This window comes from Branchiostoma belcheri, unplaced genomic scaffold, assembly GCF_001625305.1.
Source record: "Branchiostoma belcheri isolate BF01 breed outbred unplaced genomic scaffold, Haploidv18h27 scaffold47, whole genome shotgun sequence".
NCBI lineage: Eukaryota > Metazoa > Chordata > Leptocardii > Amphioxiformes > Branchiostomatidae > Branchiostoma > Branchiostoma belcheri.
The window spans coordinates 211,651-230,272 of record NW_017804098.1 but is presented as its reverse complement, the minus strand read 5'-3'; the positions used below and the strand labels follow the sequence as shown (position 1 = coordinate 230,272).

At 39.4% G+C, this 18,622-nt stretch overlaps 1 protein-coding gene across 1 annotated transcript in view; it reads left to right on the top strand.

Moving 5' to 3' along the window:
* Nucleotides 1-4,709: 4,709 nt before the first annotated feature.
* Nucleotides 4,710-18,622, top strand: part of LOC109479223 (AMP deaminase 2-like) — a 21,655-nt gene continuing 7,742 nt past the window's right edge. Inside the window, 12 exon segments of the mRNA XM_019781142.1 lie at nt 4,710-4,945; nt 5,389-5,418; nt 11,021-11,306; nt 12,609-12,623; nt 13,615-13,677; nt 15,530-15,659; nt 15,853-16,033; nt 16,522-16,756; nt 16,923-17,052; nt 17,256-17,387; nt 17,691-17,753; nt 18,007-18,138. Coding sequence (XP_019636701.1) covers nt 4,858-4,945; nt 5,389-5,418; nt 11,021-11,306; nt 12,609-12,623; nt 13,615-13,677; nt 15,530-15,659; nt 15,853-16,033; nt 16,522-16,756; nt 16,923-17,052; nt 17,256-17,387; nt 17,691-17,753; nt 18,007-18,138 — 1,485 coding nt within the window. The 5' untranslated portion in view covers nt 4,710-4,857.

The window sequence follows — 18,622 nt, the reverse complement described above, 5'->3', positions numbered from 1 at the left end:
TTCAGACAGGTCGGTCAAAATATCAATACAGTGGGGCGGATCTTTAACATTCCTGTCCCAATATCTATTCGAAACGCGCGTGGGCAATCAAGTACTCCAAAGTCAACCAGGCTATAAAACATAGGGTGGGCGGACTGATTATGTAGAGTCTAGACAGGTTGTTCAAATATGATATGTTTTATTCTTTATTATTATTATTTTTTTAACTTTATGGCGAAAATGAATGTAAAGTAGGAGATATACTGCCATGATTCAGCAGCTACTGTATTTGGCCAGAATCACAAACATGTGTTTAGTGGAAATTGGCAACAAAATCCCTGTCCCTATCTGTTCAGACTGACATGCACTTCTGTCACTTCGCCAACCAAATACCAGGCAGATTGTGGGTAGACAGTACTCTCCAAGCAGAGGTTTGGGTTTGGGGTAATTTTTCGTGTGCTTTTTTACTATTTCATTAATGTTTCTTTTTTGCACTGGAATATTTCTTTCAAATTGGGTTGGTTGAAAGAAAAATTCCAGTGCAAAAAAGAAACCCCAATAAAAAGTAAAAAAGCACACCAAAAATTACCCCAAGCCTCTGCTTGAAGAGTAGGTAGACAGGGAGACTGACAGAATCACACACGGCTCAATCTCAAATATCGCAGAATAAAATCGTTTTAAGCGATACTAGATTTTCCACTGATATGTGCTCTACACATAATCTTCCCCCGCCGCACGTCCAGACCTTTCATACGAAGGCGTGTTCAGTTCAGACATATCTCCGATGTGGTGCATCTGTTCACCGGGGACAAAGACAGATTGCTAGTCTAGTCTTCACCGGCCATACAATAGTTAATCCCATGGCTGTCTGACGTCCTTGCCTCTAACCCCGAGAAACAGCTTGTACCAAGGTAAATATACGTGGGTAGAAAAGTAGAGCAGGCTAGGCCGAGTCACACAGCTGTGGCGTCTCAATGACGTACTTCAGACTCTCAACCCCTGTTCCTCAAGACTCTTCCGTGTTCCACAGCCCACACTTAAAGGAACTTCCTCGAGGCGTGTTACAGACAGAAGGTCTTGATTTGTCTAATCTGACGTGTACGGTAGTCGATTTCCGGGACGTACGTCCTTGGCCATGGACTCATAAATTAGGAATTGGGCATGGCTCGTGACATGCAGAAGAGAAATCTATCACTGGTCACTAGGATTCTCATATCTGTCAGATGTTTTAAGAGTTTCATTGGAATTCAAAGCAAAGAAGTAGTTTTTGCAACCCCCACGGAGGAAGAGCATAAGGCCACGTCACTATATTGTTTTAACGACCATGAGATGCACCGGTACTGAGTAGAGAAGTAAAGCGTGAAAAGGTTTAAGATTTCTTAATTTCCACGAATCTCTCGTGGTACGGGGGAGGAAAGATAGGCAGATTGCCAGTATAACGTGTAGGCATGAGAGGTGGCAAGGCGCGGCAACTGTGAATTACAACTATGAGAGAGAGAGAATGGCATAAAGGTTACCGGTGGCACAGTTGAGTTGGGACAAAAATGACAAAATAAAGCACTTTGAATTTCATGTCATTCTATACAATGGTGGTGAGGGCCATGGCACGGCAATGGATAACGTAGCAAAAGAACCAGGAAATCGTACCTAACCAACACTGTCAAACGAGGATGGGTGCTCTTATGCAGGGTTAAGTGACGTACTTGGCAAGTTCAACAAAACGAGGAACTTTTAGTGAAAAAACAAAAGCTCCCTCCCGCACCGCGCCATGACGACGTCTGCCCTCTCGACCCAGCACAGTACGACCACATGTTGGCCCTGGCGACACGGGCACCTGTTAATCATCGCCGTGCCTGGTTCTTATCGTTCTTTATCCCCAGTCCCTGGCCTGGAGACAGATGGATGAGGTTACTCTGACATCGGACCTACCACGGCACTCCTCGTGACGTCAGTGAACTCTAAACAACAGGTGCGAAGACAACGGTACTCAAACGATCTCAAACGGCTTCCGCGGAGAAAGTTACAACTTTGGGATAGTATCATAGTAGACATGAAGAATGAACAGGAGAAAACTTTTAACAGTATCCATATCGAAGAGGATCCGAAAGGGTGTGGTAGAACGAATAGTAATCTAATTTCTAAATAAAAGGGGTCAGATGTTGCATCTGCTGGAACGATTGTTACCGGTGATGACAAGGGACTTTCCCAGTGACGTAGGTGTATCCAGGATGTGCATCACCACCGGCTTCTTATCTCCACAGGAAACCTGTGTCACAACAATGCACAACAGCGAAAAGTAACGCAAAGAGCAAGACCGCTTGAACAAGGAAATGCACGATGCACTAGCTTGATAATGACCATGACATCTGTGCGAACTCGGCATCCCCAAATTCAACAGTACTGGTGATTGTCTGTACCATGATCACAAAAGTCCAACACATGGTGGTGTTCTGAAACGTTTTTTTCCTTGTTTATTTGTCAGATTGCTTGTTTTAGGTTGACAGCCTAGTAACGTGGCCCTGTCTCTAGGGAAAGAGAAGGCAAATACATGATGATTTTCTCTACAGTTGCCCCTGTGAGTTTGTTAGTGAAACGTTGTCAATGCCATTATCGTAATAATACAGGACAACGGAAGTTTGCAGTAGAAATACCAATATCTGTGTTCCAACTCGGTGTTGGAAACCACATCAAATAGTAACAATGGATAAGTGGGAAGTATGTGTTAGGTAGACAAGGACACGTTACGTAGTATCCTCACAAATACGTCTTTCTTTGTAATGGGGAACTCTGGTGATTGAGCCACATTCCTGTACAGGATTCCTGAGGACAGTAGGAAGACAATTATGTATCAAGTTTCTCGAAATGTTAACAATTACGGGGGATTAGCCGGGCGTTCCATCCTTTGTACAATAGAACACCTTCCTTTTCACTCCATTATAAAGGTATGAGTCAGTGTAGGGATTTTCGTGTGTTTGTTTATGTAGTCTCCGCCAGAATTAAATATGTACCAAAGTTGCTCTGTTTTATTATTTCATAAAGCTCTATATACTGCTGTATTATCATAATCCTCGTGCTCAACAGAAAAGAGAACGGATGTGCTTCCAGTCAGAGATTGTGTGAAAGGGCTTCGGAAGTTCCTATGAATAAACTCTGGACGTCACGTTGCCTCATCAGAGACCATCAGAGGCAGAACACTTGATGAGGCTAGGAGGACCCGCCAGAATTAAATATGTACCAAAGTTGCTCTGTTTTATTATTTCATAAAGCTCTATATACTGCTGTATTATCATAATCCTCGTGCTCAACAGAAAAGAGAACGGATGTGCTTCCAGTCAGAGATTGTGTGAAAGGGCTTCGGAAGTTCCTATGAATAAACTCTGGACGTCACGTTGCCTCATCAGAGACCATCAGAGGCAGAACACTTGATGAGGCTAGGAGGACATCATTATCTCCATAGAAATGCTGATGAACACTAGACAGACAAAGAGAAAACCTGCTTACGCACACGAGCATGTACGTAATAACTCCATTCAGGCATAAAAAAGTCTGTTCATAAATAACCCTGAAGTACCTTATACAAGCATAAAATTGGGTCAAATAACGCACCGATTGGAACATGTCAGTTACCGTAACGTTGGTTTTCTTATGTAAAAAAAAGTTGCATGTAATGCCATAACGTTATATGTTCTAACTTCTGGAAAACCATGGCGGTTCAGGATATGAGAAAACCTCATAATCAAGCATAATCAAGCAATGCACTGCACCATGCATGCATAAGTTTCTGATATTAAATGCATACATGTACTAATCCTGACATATCTACGATATCTGATGGCGAAATAGTTTATAAACGTTGTACTTTTAGCTAATAGCCGTCTGAAAATGTTATTTATATGGGGTATCAATGAAACAGTCATCATGCAGCTTTGAACACATCTCAATATGTAACCAGCGTTAGATGTGTTATTTGGGTTACTAGAACAATGTACTATATTGTATAGCTTCTATGACACTTTTCTTCATATGTTCTCCATTGATAGACAAGTTTATAACGTTATGTACATAATTGCAGCCCATCTCAATGTTTTGCGTCTATCTGGAATTTTCCTGTACTATCAATCCAAGTTGTCAGGGGACGCTTCTACCCGTGACTATCCCACCAGGACGTTATCTCAGCTCAGTGAAATGAATTTGTCTCACAGGTTTAAACCTCCTTGGTACAGGTTACCAAATACAAATGTAATGTTGTAACTCTGTATATTTCTGCTCTGATTTAACATTTCTTGAGGAAATCCCTAAGCTAAATCCTAAATCACAGCACAAATCATATGGGAGTACTATAAATCCTTCCGTGACAGCCTAGGACTCTCACTCTTCCAGGAACCATCGTGCAGCATGAACGCACGCATTGAACAAGACACTTGTGATGATAGACTTAAATACTTTCTGCTTCTAGTAAGATTGTAAGACCTGAAACAAATATGGCAGTTTCTTCGTGCCAAAATAGCAATATAGGTTTCGCAATATATGCTGCTACGAGACTTCCGCTCAAATCTCCCGCCATGTTTGAACGCAGCAAAACGTCACAAAATAGTAATAATGTGAAGACATTTGTAGGATCCTCATACATTCACAACAAATATTATATGTATCAAATAGCAAAAATATTATACGGGATAATATATGCAAACAGTCACTATATACTATCACAATCGACGTATCTTTGGTCTTTGTTACGTTTGGTAACTCCGATCTAACGAAAACAATAAAATGGCGGCCAGAGGAACTTCCTGAATCGCCCCCTACCAAAAAACAAAACATTCCACCTTTATATATTGACCAAATTTAATTTAACTATCTGACATTCGGGCGAAGAAGATGGAAAGCAAAAAATCCAGACCAAAGCTCATTCGGATGGCGAGCAGGGAACAGGAGACACAGACAGACATGCGAACTTCTGGCACAGGTAGGCTGTTGTTGTTGACATGGTATACATCACTGCAAAAATCTCTCTCCCCCCTCCCACTTTTGCCATGATTAATCTTTAACCGCTCCATATTTGTGTTTGGTCAAAAGTCTGGAGTACCTAATCTGTAAGTCCAGATCTCCAAACGTGGTCACGTAGAAGTCCTTATAGTGTCAGCCAGCAGCTAGAAGGACGTGACAATTTGGTCCTGCCTGCGGGCAATATTTGCAGGAGGAAGGAACAAAGAAACGACTTCTTACAGCTCTCCTTTACCGTACAACGGCTCAGGAACAAGTGTTCTCAGCTCAGGGGCTCGCTAAGGTGTTCCCCATTGGTTACACTGTTGGACTTTTATCTTCAGCTGTCTCTGTGGCTGTAGCTAGGTGACTTTTATTTCTAACTTCGCTCTCCACCTTCTTCCTGCACACCTGCTGCACCTATAGGACAGGACATGGAGGAACACCTGTCAGCAGGTGAGTCACAGCTGGACAGTACTCTCTGATACTAGTAATACTTTTCTCATCATTGCTGTGTTAATTATTGTCGTTCACTTCCTTATTTACCAGGCAGTCTGCGCTATATTGAGCTCCTGTGCCAAAATGGGTACGACTGTAAATATGACCCCAAGGCCTAACTCAACACACTTCCTTATTTTGTACATGAATGTTATTATTATTTTGCTTTTCCCTTTTGTCTATTGATTTTCTTTCTGCTGGGTTGTGGAGAGAAACAATGGAATGTCCAGGTCTTGTCATGTATTTGTCTCCTAAATTTTAGTGTGCCAAGAACTTGTTGAATTACCAGAACTAAAACGTTGACTATGTTATGTGTCTTTTCTGGGGAATGTACTTTTAGTTTTATGGCACTGCTGCCAGATTCACAGAACGGGAGCCCATCCCTCTGAATCTGATGACATGTAAACTTTGACAGATTTCTGGTTCCAGTAATATATAATAAAGCAACTAAAAGAAGGAAGCTTGCACACACGGTTGTTTATTGCAACAGTTACAAACTAACTTACTAGTGATAAGTGTGCCACAGTGATATCATACGTGTTACACTCCCACACATCTCAAATCATCACCTCAAAAGAGGAACACCACCTTTTCAAATAACGATGGCTATTTATATACATGTTTTTTGGGTGTACAACTTTACCAGCTAGGCCAACCAACACGGTTCATCAAGCACACTGTCACAGCTGTCTTTTTTCCACAAGATCTTACATTAATGATATATTTCTCATTCTCAAGGGATCTAATTTTCCAAACTGCTTGTATTATTGGTTGTACGTGTATCTAGAAGCTGATATCAGAAAAGTATTTTTTTTCAGCTGAACAAACCAAGGACATATTTACTAGACTAAGTACTATATACATAGGGATGTCCTTGAACTAACTGACTACATGTTGTTGACTCTTGATGTTCCATATGTAACAACCTATTGCAAAGGTCAATGTTAGAACATGTTAACCTTTGTTTGAAGATGTATGAAGAAAGGTATATCTGCTGTTTTTTTTTTTTTTAATTTTAGTACCATTTTGTACAAATGTAAAGTGAGATGTACAGTAAAGTATTATTACTACTATAAGCAGACAGTTAAGTCACAAAAACAAATCTACATGTCATGCAAATGGGTATTGGGTAACACATATGTCAATCAGTAACCTCTTGAAAGGATTGACCCTTACCAATTAGTTACTTTTTATGTCAGTGATAACAGGGTTTGGCTTTTGCTGTGTCCACATTGTGAGCTCAGGTGTGAAATTACCATAATTATCATAAATGATTAACTGAACCATACTTACACTTACACAATAGAGTAACCTACAGTGTACATGTACTATCATCAGGCAGTACAGTTACTAGTAATGTTGTACATGTTTAAGAAACTTGAAAATAGTTTATACTAGAAGAATTCAAGAAACTAAATTATTATATTATATAATGGAAAGGAGTTTAAACATAATTATTTTGCCTTGTCTAAGTTACCTGTTGTGATTTATTTCTCAAGGAAGTGTACATTGCATATACAAATGTTATCCACTTGTATTCTCCCTGTTGCCTAACTCGTCTACAAATTTGGTGCCAAAAGGCGACTAAATTCAGGATACACAATATCTCAAATGACATCAGTTATGCAATGAAAACAAATACCACACGATAAGGCACTTATATGAAGTTACCATTCAGTATGTACATGTCTTCTTCTTTTGGGCATCCTATGTTTAGACTAATGAGTTGATGCCAAGAACCACATACTACCGCCATGAGCTGGAAGTTTCTAGATAGGGTAGTGTCATTCTGGCTATAAAAGCCAAAAGGTTCCAACATACGTATCACAGTCAACAGTACAGGGAAGGAAGACAACTACCGAAAAAAGAAGAGTCAGTCCAGTGAAAAAACAAGCAGAAAGATAGTGAAATGCCGATAGTTGGTAAATATCAATATCTTTTACATGAATTTATACTACAGATTGATACTGAATCATAGTAGAAAACATTTTTTAAAGAATATGTCAATTTTTTTATTATGATTCATTGGTAGATCTATGAGTATGACACGATGTCAACTTTCCATCAAAGGAATAATTAACATTTGTTTTCAAGTGACTGTAATGGTTGACTTAAAGTATTGTACATGTGAAGTGTCTTTATTCCAAGACGAATCTGTTTGATATCTAGGCAGCAGAATGGATCTGATTTGTCAGGTTACATTGTGTGGTATGTCAAATATGGGAGGTTGATAATTTTACACTGAGTCTGTGATAATGTAGAGATTTGTGAGTCATTGAGTGTTGACATAAGAGATTCAAGACCTGAAAAAAAGACAAGCTGTTGGTCTAAGTTCTAACATTTGTATGACGAATTCCAATCACCAACGTTGTGTGCTGCACCATCTAAGTCACGTCATGAGAGTCATTTTGTTGGAATGTCTAACAAACATGTTTACTGAAACCTGCCATTGGATATTTGTTTTCGCTGCTCAAATTGGTTGGACTTTGGCTGTTCTCCAGGACTGATTTATGGTGACATAGGTTATCTGGCACTCATGGATTTTATTCTAGGGTTTCAGTGGGTGGTGACATGTATACTTGTATCAGTTATCCTCTATGTGCAGTATTTCATTTCCATGTTTCTTGCATGTTCTATTACTTTGTCTGTTTGACTTGAAGTTGTAAGTTCAAAGAAATGGTGGTGATTCTACCCATTCAGACAGGCGGACATTTGATACAATGTATCCTGTGAAAAATAATTTAGCATCAACCTTAAAAATCACTAATTAATAGCATACACTTCTGATGTTGAAGTCAGTTTCTCCACGTTCTGAAATATTTCAACAATCTTTAACAATGTGTTTCTCATAACACCAGAGTGTACATGTACAAAGACGGCATAAAAAAAGCTTGGCCAATAGGATCTGGTCCTGGATCTGGCTTCAAGGGAGGTACAGGTTGGCAAAGATTTTATTTGTTGACCCTTGACGCCCTTCAACATGCAGCCACTTACCGGTATTGCACCCCAGGCCCATCTTGTGCAACCATATAGGATATGTTTAGCAAAACTTTATGCAATCAATATGCAATGACCACAACTACCAAGAGTTGCTTTTCCTTGCATGTTCTTTTGGAAAAGGTCAATATCATTATATGAGGTGAAAAATTAAAATCATAGTAAAATTAATTTGTTCATCATGTATTTTTCTCTATTGAGATACATATATTGTTATACATATACTCACTATTTTGTCAGAATTATTCGTAGTTATGGGATACAAGAGGGGATGGAGATGGTCTTTTTTCACATGGAACTCCGGACCCCTTGAATTGAATTTGTTCAAAAGGGGCTATAGCCATAATATATATTATTGTACACAAAATATTGATTGTTTAATTCCTAGCGTGGTTTAATGGAATATTGGAAATCTCTATTATTACATCTTATAAGAATCAAAATGATTTTGTGCTTGACAGTATTTCAACCATACATACTGTACGATGACAGGTCTGAATATTTCTGAGGAAAAACAACAGTATAGTGTATACACAATTTTGGTGCTGTTCGTGTCTATATACATGTATATTTTGCAGTAAATGTGGAAGAACATACCTTTGCGTAGGCCGCAATGATGTTGTTATATCAGTGACAGGTCTACAGAATGAAAAGAATAATTTTGTTCATGTCGAGAATCAGTACTGTTCCTGGGAAAAAAGACACCTGAATTCCATCTGCCCTACAAGCAAGGGCTGCCCCTTTCCTAGGAAATGGAATGTTCCATTCAAATTTTGTAAATCAGCTGTTTTGTAAGAGACAGCCAGAAGGGGACCAGCTGGCCTGTGTTTCTGGCTGCCATTGTGGATTCTCACCAGTCAGATCTTCTGAGCTATTGGTTTTAGGTCACCATGGAGTTGCCCTGAATTAAGGTATTGCTAGCCTTTACATGTATCTGTTGCTCTTTTGAGATAGAAACTACCAGGTTTGATACCAGGAGGAGTCAGGAAGATCAGTGTAGTCAGTGGTTGGAGCCTTCCAAAGGTCACATCCTGAGTGCAGTGCACCATTCACAACCAGACTGTTATTTATGACAAGGCACTACAACTAGAAATGGGAAAGCCGCAAAGCAAAGATGTATATATGTACACAGTGTACACGTACATTCACCGGCTGCAAGATATTTCACTACCATTGCTCAGTAGCTTTACATGTATTATGTATGAAAATAGAATTTATCAGTTTTGTTTGGTGATGACTGAGTAAATTGATCAGTAGTTAGGGTAGGCATTTGTAAGTCCAATCTACAGTTTAGAATGACAGGTTCAAGAAAATGTATATTTTCATTCCCTTTCTGCTAAAAGAATGCTCAGAGTTTGCTTCAAACTGAAATGTTCTGTCAATGATTCTGTGTGTTTATGGCAAATTTGGACAACTGTTGATCTATCTGATAGCAGGCAGCACAATTGTTTTTGTTTAAGAGGTAAACGGTGACCTATGGATCCGTTATTTGCCATCAGATGTCCCCCTCAACCCTGATAACATTTTTAATGTCATGACCTGCAGTACCTCCGCTGCCTCTTCTTCATTCATATTCATCTCCCTACCCAGTTAAAGCCAGCACAGGTAATAGATAGCGTCCATTCCGCCATTTATGATTTCACCGGCAAGTGGCAACAGAATGAGCTGTGACAGAAAATGGCCCGTTAGGTACAGGAAAAGCAGTCGTCTGTGGGTAACAGTCCATCCTGTGCATTATCTGTACTTATCAGTCCTGGGTGTATCTAAAAATCCTGAAATCTTGATTCAGGCTGCTACAATGCAGCACGATCAGCACTGCAGCTGAGGGTAGATATTGATGTGCATGACGTGACAATTTTGTTCACCATCGCTGGCTCATGTACATGGACAATTCGTAGGAGTATCATTTACAGAGGTGGTCCAAGTGTTGATTGACCATATAATCTTAATCTATTTGATGCCTGACTTGTTTGTAGGTGATATTTATCATTTTCATGCATGCATCCAATGTATCTGGGCAATTTGCTATATCTTGTGCAGATTATCATGTCGTATTGTGATAGTTTGATCATGCAACTTGTAAAATCGTTACCATAGTCTATTTTACAAGTTTAAGTTACAAGTCTTTGCTAGTCAATGGAAACTGTGTGCATGCAGGGTCCTCTATCAGTGCATATCTTGTCTAGATATGTATGTACTGTAGGGTATTAGTCTTGATCAGCAAAATCCAAACTGTTCAACATTACTGGAGAGTTTAAACAACTGCTGGGTCCACAAACAAACTGTTAGGTTAAAGCACCTCGTTGTAAGTAATAAAGTTCTAAGGCAGTTGTGCCAGGCAGCTGGATACCGTTAAAACTATAAGTAAGGGTAACGGTTATCATCAATATTTAGATTTCAGGTTCAACATTGTTAAAAGTCATATCTTACTTTTACTCTATTCATGACTAAGTATTTCCATTTACATGTACTGGTATATTTTCTACCATGAAGTTCCTTCCCTAAGCACCTGATCTGCATGTTTACCACAGAAATGACCCATCACTGTTCCCTCCCCACACAGAGACTGAGACTAACCTGGCGGGGTCTCTGTCCCCCCCACGGAACAACGTGCTCTCTCCCACCCGCTCGTCCTTCCCGAAGCATGTCCATACAGTCATGGACGACAAGTTCAAGGAGATCGCCAACGACCTGTTCCAGCGCAGTCGCCATGAGTCGGAGAGCTTCCACCCGGACCTCACGGCGCCGTACGAGTACCCCGACCAGTGTCCTCTGGAGTCGGAGGACGAGAAAAAGAAGCGACTGGAGCGACAGATGAGCCAGTGCAACGATGTTAAGATTAAGTTTAAGTGAGTGGCAGTGCCCTTCCCTGGAGTTTCAGGCTGTAGCAAATTGGATCACTAATGTACTGAAGAGAAAAATTGCACCATTCAAAACAGGAGCATATAACCAATAAGTTATATCCAGCCATGGTGGTATACTAGTACTGTGACCTGGCATAGGGGTGCTACCACAACAAAATAACAACGCTGGTGGAAAAACTGGTATTACCATACCACGGCACCAAAATTAGGTGACCATTGTTAGAAAGAATTTCGCAGCATTTCCTTGTAATGACAGGTATTGTACTGCAGGCCCATTATCCTTACAAACAAAAGACATTCTGTACAACCCTGTTCATTGCTAACTTTCTCTTGAATCAACAAGGTTACAAAATGAGAAAATGGTTTGATCTGAAATGTAAGTCTGATTTTCATCAGAAGAAAATAAGTTGATGTGTTTTGGATTTATCTAGTTATGTTTCCCTCAAAACACATCTTTTCCCTAATGTTTCTGTTATGCGGGGCATACATGCAACAGTTAATCCTTTGCTTATCCGACATTCCTGAAAAAGAAAAATATGATCCATTAGCTATGTGTAAACAAGGACATTATACAGAAGTCCTTGGAATAAACAACATGAGTGTTCCAGCCTTGCTCAGCCTGACACCCCTGGGCATTGTGACCTGCCTAACCTGTGTGCAGTGCTGCTTTTACACTAACCCCTCAGTTTGATGTGTTCTCATCCCTCTTACTTTATCTTACCTACACTTGATCATGACTTGTCAGCCCTTACAAGGGAGGATGGGTTAGGTACTAAAACCTAGCAAGGGTTACGAATAAAACTTAGGAAAGGAAGGTTAGGAAATGTCAAAATTTAGACGGTAGAAAATTTAAGTACATGTACATTTGTTAAATTTACCACTTACATGTATTTTGACTGGCTATCAAGGGAAAACCAAATTTTCCTTTTTTCGTGTATTTGCAATAGTCTGAATATAAAACAAAAAATTGGCAAGGTTTGAAAACCCATTTTGGTATCTCATGAAAAATTGCATGATGCAAAGGTTATGTTTCAAATTCAATGAAAAAAAATGTGCTAAATTAAATGTGTTAATAAGATAGTGTTGTAAACTTAGGAAATATGAATATAATGCATTGTAGTTTGTACATGTACTACATTGTAAATATGATAATTGATAATTTATTAGACAGGATTGTCGTAAAATCACCTACTCAACAACCTGAAAGAAATATTGAGGTGACTGAAATTTTCCATGTTGTTTCCCCTACCACTACTTGCATGCCTTGATTTGCTGTGTGCTGTACAGGGGTTTGGACGGAAGGTAAGTCACAGACAGGCAGATATTGGCATGTGCTAACCAGTCAGTAGGGTCACATTACAGTACTCAATGTTTACTACATGTTGTTTGCATTTATTTTGGCAACACTTCTAACAATGCATGAAGCCACCATTAGGTGTTTGGCTGAATATTAAAAAACTGGGACTAACCAGATGCGATGGCCACATGTTCGTGTCTGGCATTTTGTGACCGGTGTATAACCTGTTTTTGTCAGACAGGTAACATCCTGTGCATCTATTTTTTTAAAACTAAAGGTCCAGACTAAAAATTATTGGTGCAATAAATGAAATGTACAAATCTATACGTTAGTACTGTTTTGTAGCCCTATTCTATTGGTGCTTGCAGAAAGGTTAAACATACCACCAGTACTTGTAATCATATGCCTGGTGAAATTACATTGTGTAGCTGTAGACTCTGATTTAATGAGGACCGCTGCAAGCACCAACATTTCTAATTCCACTACTCTGCATTCCAGTCTATATGACTGAGAAAACCATACAACACTGCATGCTAACCTAAACTTCCACTATACTAAGTCTTCCTCTACAGTGATACTACCTAGCACAATCCTTGTAGAAATGTGCAATGCCAATGAAAGATGTGCATGATTTTTTTTGTCAGTTTTGTAATCTTGATGCAGACTCTTCTTGTATACAATGTATGTGAATATTTTGAAGTGCACTTCAAAGGAATGAAGTTGATGTTAAACTGACATACATTTTCTAACATACATTTGCCATGAAGTAAGAATCATCATCATCACATCTTACATTATAAACCACCATCATGATGTTACAAAATCATAACACATCTTTCATAGCATGGCAATATAGCAGTTTTGAAGCATCAAGTCAACATCGGATGTTGGCAGTGACCGCTGGTTTGACGTGATGCTTGTTTCTTTAGTTGTGTGCACTAACTTTGCGGTGTGTTTTCCTCCTTTCACTCCCCCTCCCCTCCTCAACATCTGAAGGTACGACAATAATGACAGGGAAGCTAGAACTACCCGCAAACTGAAACTCAAAGATTTACAAGAGTGAGTGTCTGATTCCTTATCATAGAGGACAGATATTTAGAATACTTAACAGGTAATTGTATGTAATACAACAATCTGAATTCTACTTAAATGTAACTGAAGTCCTTACATGTAAATTACACATTTTGTAGATTGTACTAGGTTTTTTTTCAGTCTCGCGCTTCTAGAATCAAGCTAGGCTTCAAGGAGATGTGCTTTGCCAGGTGCTTTTTTTAATGGGCGAAGTGGAATTTGCTAATGCTACACAAATGTACTCGTATAATGTAGATTGTAGTATGATGTAGTATGCACAAGTTTCAATTGTAATTCCTGGGAGAAATTTTTGATTGAACATTATATTTGAAAATTAAAATATGACAGACATTAAAAACTTAATCCACCCAGGAGGAGAGGACATACTATTAGATAAATCTTAATCAAAATGACATTTGTAGAAGATGTTAACCAAAATGGGAGCCACCTAACCAAATTGAGGACCATGTAACTAATTGATGTCATTATCACAATTATAGTTTATACCTTCTTGATTCCAAACGATTATTCATGAGCACAACTGGTAATCTGGAGAAATTATTCCATGCCACTAGAGTGACTGTGTGCATAACAAAGGGCCAATTTCCTGTAATTATACATCCTGTTTCCATGGTGATCCATATGTAGCACAAGGAAGCACATGTGAGGGAGGCAGCCTGCCCATCTTTTCTATAGAAACAGTACCATGTGGTCTGGTATTTTACAACCTGCTGTCACAGTAGGTCACTATCGGTCCCCAAGTACATCAACATTTTAAATATTATGTTTCAGAGACGAACATTGCAAACATGAATAATTGTTTACTCAGAATGACCACTTTCATATTGATCAAGTTAATCTGTGCCATACATTTACAACCAAGCCCAACATATAGAAGTGTACATATTAAATTTATATGCCTACAAAGTTTCTTATTACTGTTGGATTATGCCAATTGTTGATAGCTTCTAACACCTTTTGTTTGGACCAATGTAGAACAGATTATTCAACATATCTGCCACCAGGCTGGTTTGCTAGATGCTAGATACCTAGTAACCATATCCAAAATTGCATGGCAAAAATCTGCTAACCTACAATAGTTTGTGACATTGTTTTGGTTAATAAATTCCACCTTAATGGACATGTTTTGCATCAGGTGCTATTTCAGTTTTATACCATAACTAGATATTGCATGCATAAGTAAGTGCCCTTTGTAGCTTTCTCCAAAAGGGCATGTAGCATTAATTGTGCACTTTATGAGCTTTTACCTGGATCAAAAGTGACCAGTTAAGCCCTTTACCCTGTACTGTGACTGACAGATCACAATAGTGACAGATCAGTGTGAAAATCAGCTGTGCTATGTACCCATTAACACTCCCATACTCTCACAGTAAGCTATATGGGCACATTAGTCCCAGTGGCCCTGACAGTAATTCTTTCATTTAGAAACACAAAGTGCTTTTCCATCTCATCCAGAGCATTAAGTAAAGTTACATATAGGCAACTTAAAAACACAAATGATCAAAAGTAAAAATCAGGATTTAAATGTACTTCTCTTTCAGATCAGGTTATCATAAAGTCAAGTGTAAGACCACTTTATGATGACCTGATAACACTTTATGATAACAAAACAAGGCCACTCAAATTACTGTACAGATAAATTACATTTTTTTTGCATATTCAGTCAGCATGTACAGTATACACTGTCCAATCTGCATACATTGTGCAGTATGCATAGGTACTAGTAGTCAAGCAAACCTACCCACCTTGGACACTCCCATATTGTACTTGATAGCAATACTTCTAAAACAGTCTTCCTTGTGTAATCTTGTCCCATCAGGCACCAACAGAATGTGAAATCCCCGACGTTCTTTGGGACCACCTTGACACCTGCAGAGTTCACAAAGGAAGAGGAGGAGGTGTTGGGACAGTTCCAGAGAGTGTCCATCACTGGGGATGAAACCACTGGGGCAAGTCTTCTCAATGCTTCTCGGAGGAGTTTGGAATGCTAGATTTTGAAAGCTGCTCATGTATATATGTATATATATATATATATATATATATATATATATATACTGAGTCTGAGACAGAACTTAAACTTTTAAAATTGCACATTTACCGGTAATTTGAATGCGTATGATAATTTTACTGTCGATGTTACAGGTTCCCCTGAGTGATGTCCAGCAGGCTGCCACATCCTTGACTGCGGCTCTGTACATCCGTAAGAAGTACATGGACACGGCCATGCAGTCCTTCCCCTTCACCACCGAGCGCTACCTGCGCATGTCGGAGACTGGAGAGACACCGGTTATGGATGGAGGGTGCAAGCCTGAGCAGGACATAGGTACATCTCTTTGCAAGTTAGAAATAGACATAGCCCTGAAGAAAGTCTTCTAGAAACCTGCACATGCTACCAACAAGCTGTAATGTAGTCATACATGTAGAAGAGATTTGTGCAGGAATCAAGCTGTAATGTAGTCATACATTTAGAAGAGATTTGTGTAGGAATCATTATGGGAATTTGTCCTCTAAACTCTTTCTTATCATAATGACTTATTTACTCGATTACTTGTGAATAACCGTTGCCCTGTGTAGCCAAGGACCTTAAGCTTACAGTGTACTTACAGACAAACTCTACTTCTGGACACCAAGATAATGATAACAGTTACTCAGGTAACTGGATAGATTTTGAAAACTGTTAGACACTTCAGGTATCATCCACTACATTATGCCTTTGGTCAATGATATTCTATGATTACGATGATTATTGTTTAAGTGGATGTCTAACCTTCATCAACTTACAATGTACTGTTTGTGCATAAATTTGTACAGAGCGAGAGGACACATTGGAGGCCAGTTCCCCAGTGTGTGGACAAGACCCCTGGGCTAACCCCACCCTGCCTGAGTCCCTGGGTTACGAGGTGAAGATGGTGGATGGGGTGGTTCATGTGTACGATAACCTTGATGCCATGAGAGCTGACGAGCCCATTGAGCTGCCCTATCCTGACCTGGCTTCCTTCATCGCTGATATGAACATGCTGTATGCCCTGATAGCTGATGGGCCCATGTAAGTCATGCCTGAAACTGCACTTTATACTAGTATGGTAAAAGCCAAATGAATGATTTCTTTACTTACCTCTACTTGGATGTAAGCCTTTTAATACAAATGTAGGTAACATAACCCGTGGGACAATGACTCATCATTAATCTAATAAGCTGACAATCCTTTACAGAAAGTCGTTCTGCTACCGGCGGCTGAGTTACCTGTCGTCCAAATTCCAGCTGCACGTGCTGCTAAATGAGATGAATGAGCTGGTGGCTCAGAAGGAGGTGCCACACAGGGACTTCTACAACATCAGGAAGGTCAGCCAGGGGTCTTTTACTGTAGTAAATGTCATTTTGGTGGGGAAGATTATGTTTGACAAAAAGGAGGAATGAAAGATACACATGAGACCCATTTCACAGATCCATTGGATACAAAACCATTTATACAAAAAGAAAAGAGATAATTTAAAGCATAACTACATGTAGATGACCAGTTTTTTTCCTGTTTTCAACATTTGTAGGTGGACACTCACATCCATGCAGCCTCCTGTATGAACCAGAAACACCTGCTGCGTTTTATCAAGAGTAAGCTCAGGAAGCACGCTGACGAGGTGGTCATCAAGAATGGAGGCAAGGAACAGACCCTGAAAGAGGTGGGGATCATACAGTGATGCACTGCTCTGTACAACTTACTTGTACATAAGATAATGTCCTATTGACTTGTACAAGCAATATCAATTCCTTTTGTCATTGCATTAGAGGTACATGTATCTCTTCGAATGTGCATTTGTAGATTTTGGAATGGCTAACCCCATATATACATTTGTGCTGGCAGTTCCACCTTAAAAGTAAAAACAGGAAACAGTGGATGTCATACTTCACTTTGCATGGATGTCTAAAGTGTAATATGTTGTAAAGGTTACCAGAAATCTGTTCAACTATTCCTTCTGTTGTAGGTGTTTGAGGACCTGAACCTAACAGCCTATGAGCTGAATGTGGACTCCCTGGATGTCCATGCGGTAAGTAGGACTTCGTTTTCACACAACCTTGTATGTACAGCTGTTAAACAAATTGACTCAAGTAAATGAAAATGATTTTGTAAAAATGCAATGATACGGAAAGATTCCAACATATTTCAACATGTATCTGTTATTTGATAATCTTTCTAGGATAAGAATTTTGAGTCTGTATCTTCATGAATTGACTACATGTATATTTCTACTAGATCTAGAGTGCTGCAAAATAATTAATATACACATTGACTCCTGACAGGACCGTAACACATTCCACCGGTTTGACAAGTTCAACCACAAGTACAACCCCATGGGACAGAGCATGCTCAGGGAGATATTCCTCAAGACTGACAACTACATGGATGGAAAATACTTCGCTGAACTTATGAAGGTAATGTACTGAAAGGTCCTAAGTTCTCAAGTGTCCTGTTCTTATTGTTTGTAATGGATGCATTTACAGGGGTTTGATATTTTACCCTTTTATTTGGTTACCACAGATTGACCTTAACATCAAGTTGGCAGTCTGGGAGAAAGAGAATCCACAGTTACAGGGGTATACCACTTAAGCCTGAAGTAACTTAGGAGGCTGTGTTAGAACAAGCTCTCAGTCTGCAATGTTCCTGCTAATAATAATAATAGTAATATTGCAAGTACCTCAGACCATCTCTAGTTGTGCCAATGAACTCACAAAATCTCCAATTTCATGTTTGATAGTTAGATTCATAAACTGGTCAGGGAAGGTTATGAATCGACTTAAGCATTACATGGGTGCAGTTTTCCTACCCTTTTGTGTAAAAGTTCAACTGAATTATAATTATTTCCATTAGGAAGTAATGGAGGACCTGGAGGAGAGTAAGTACCAGTTTGCTGAGCTG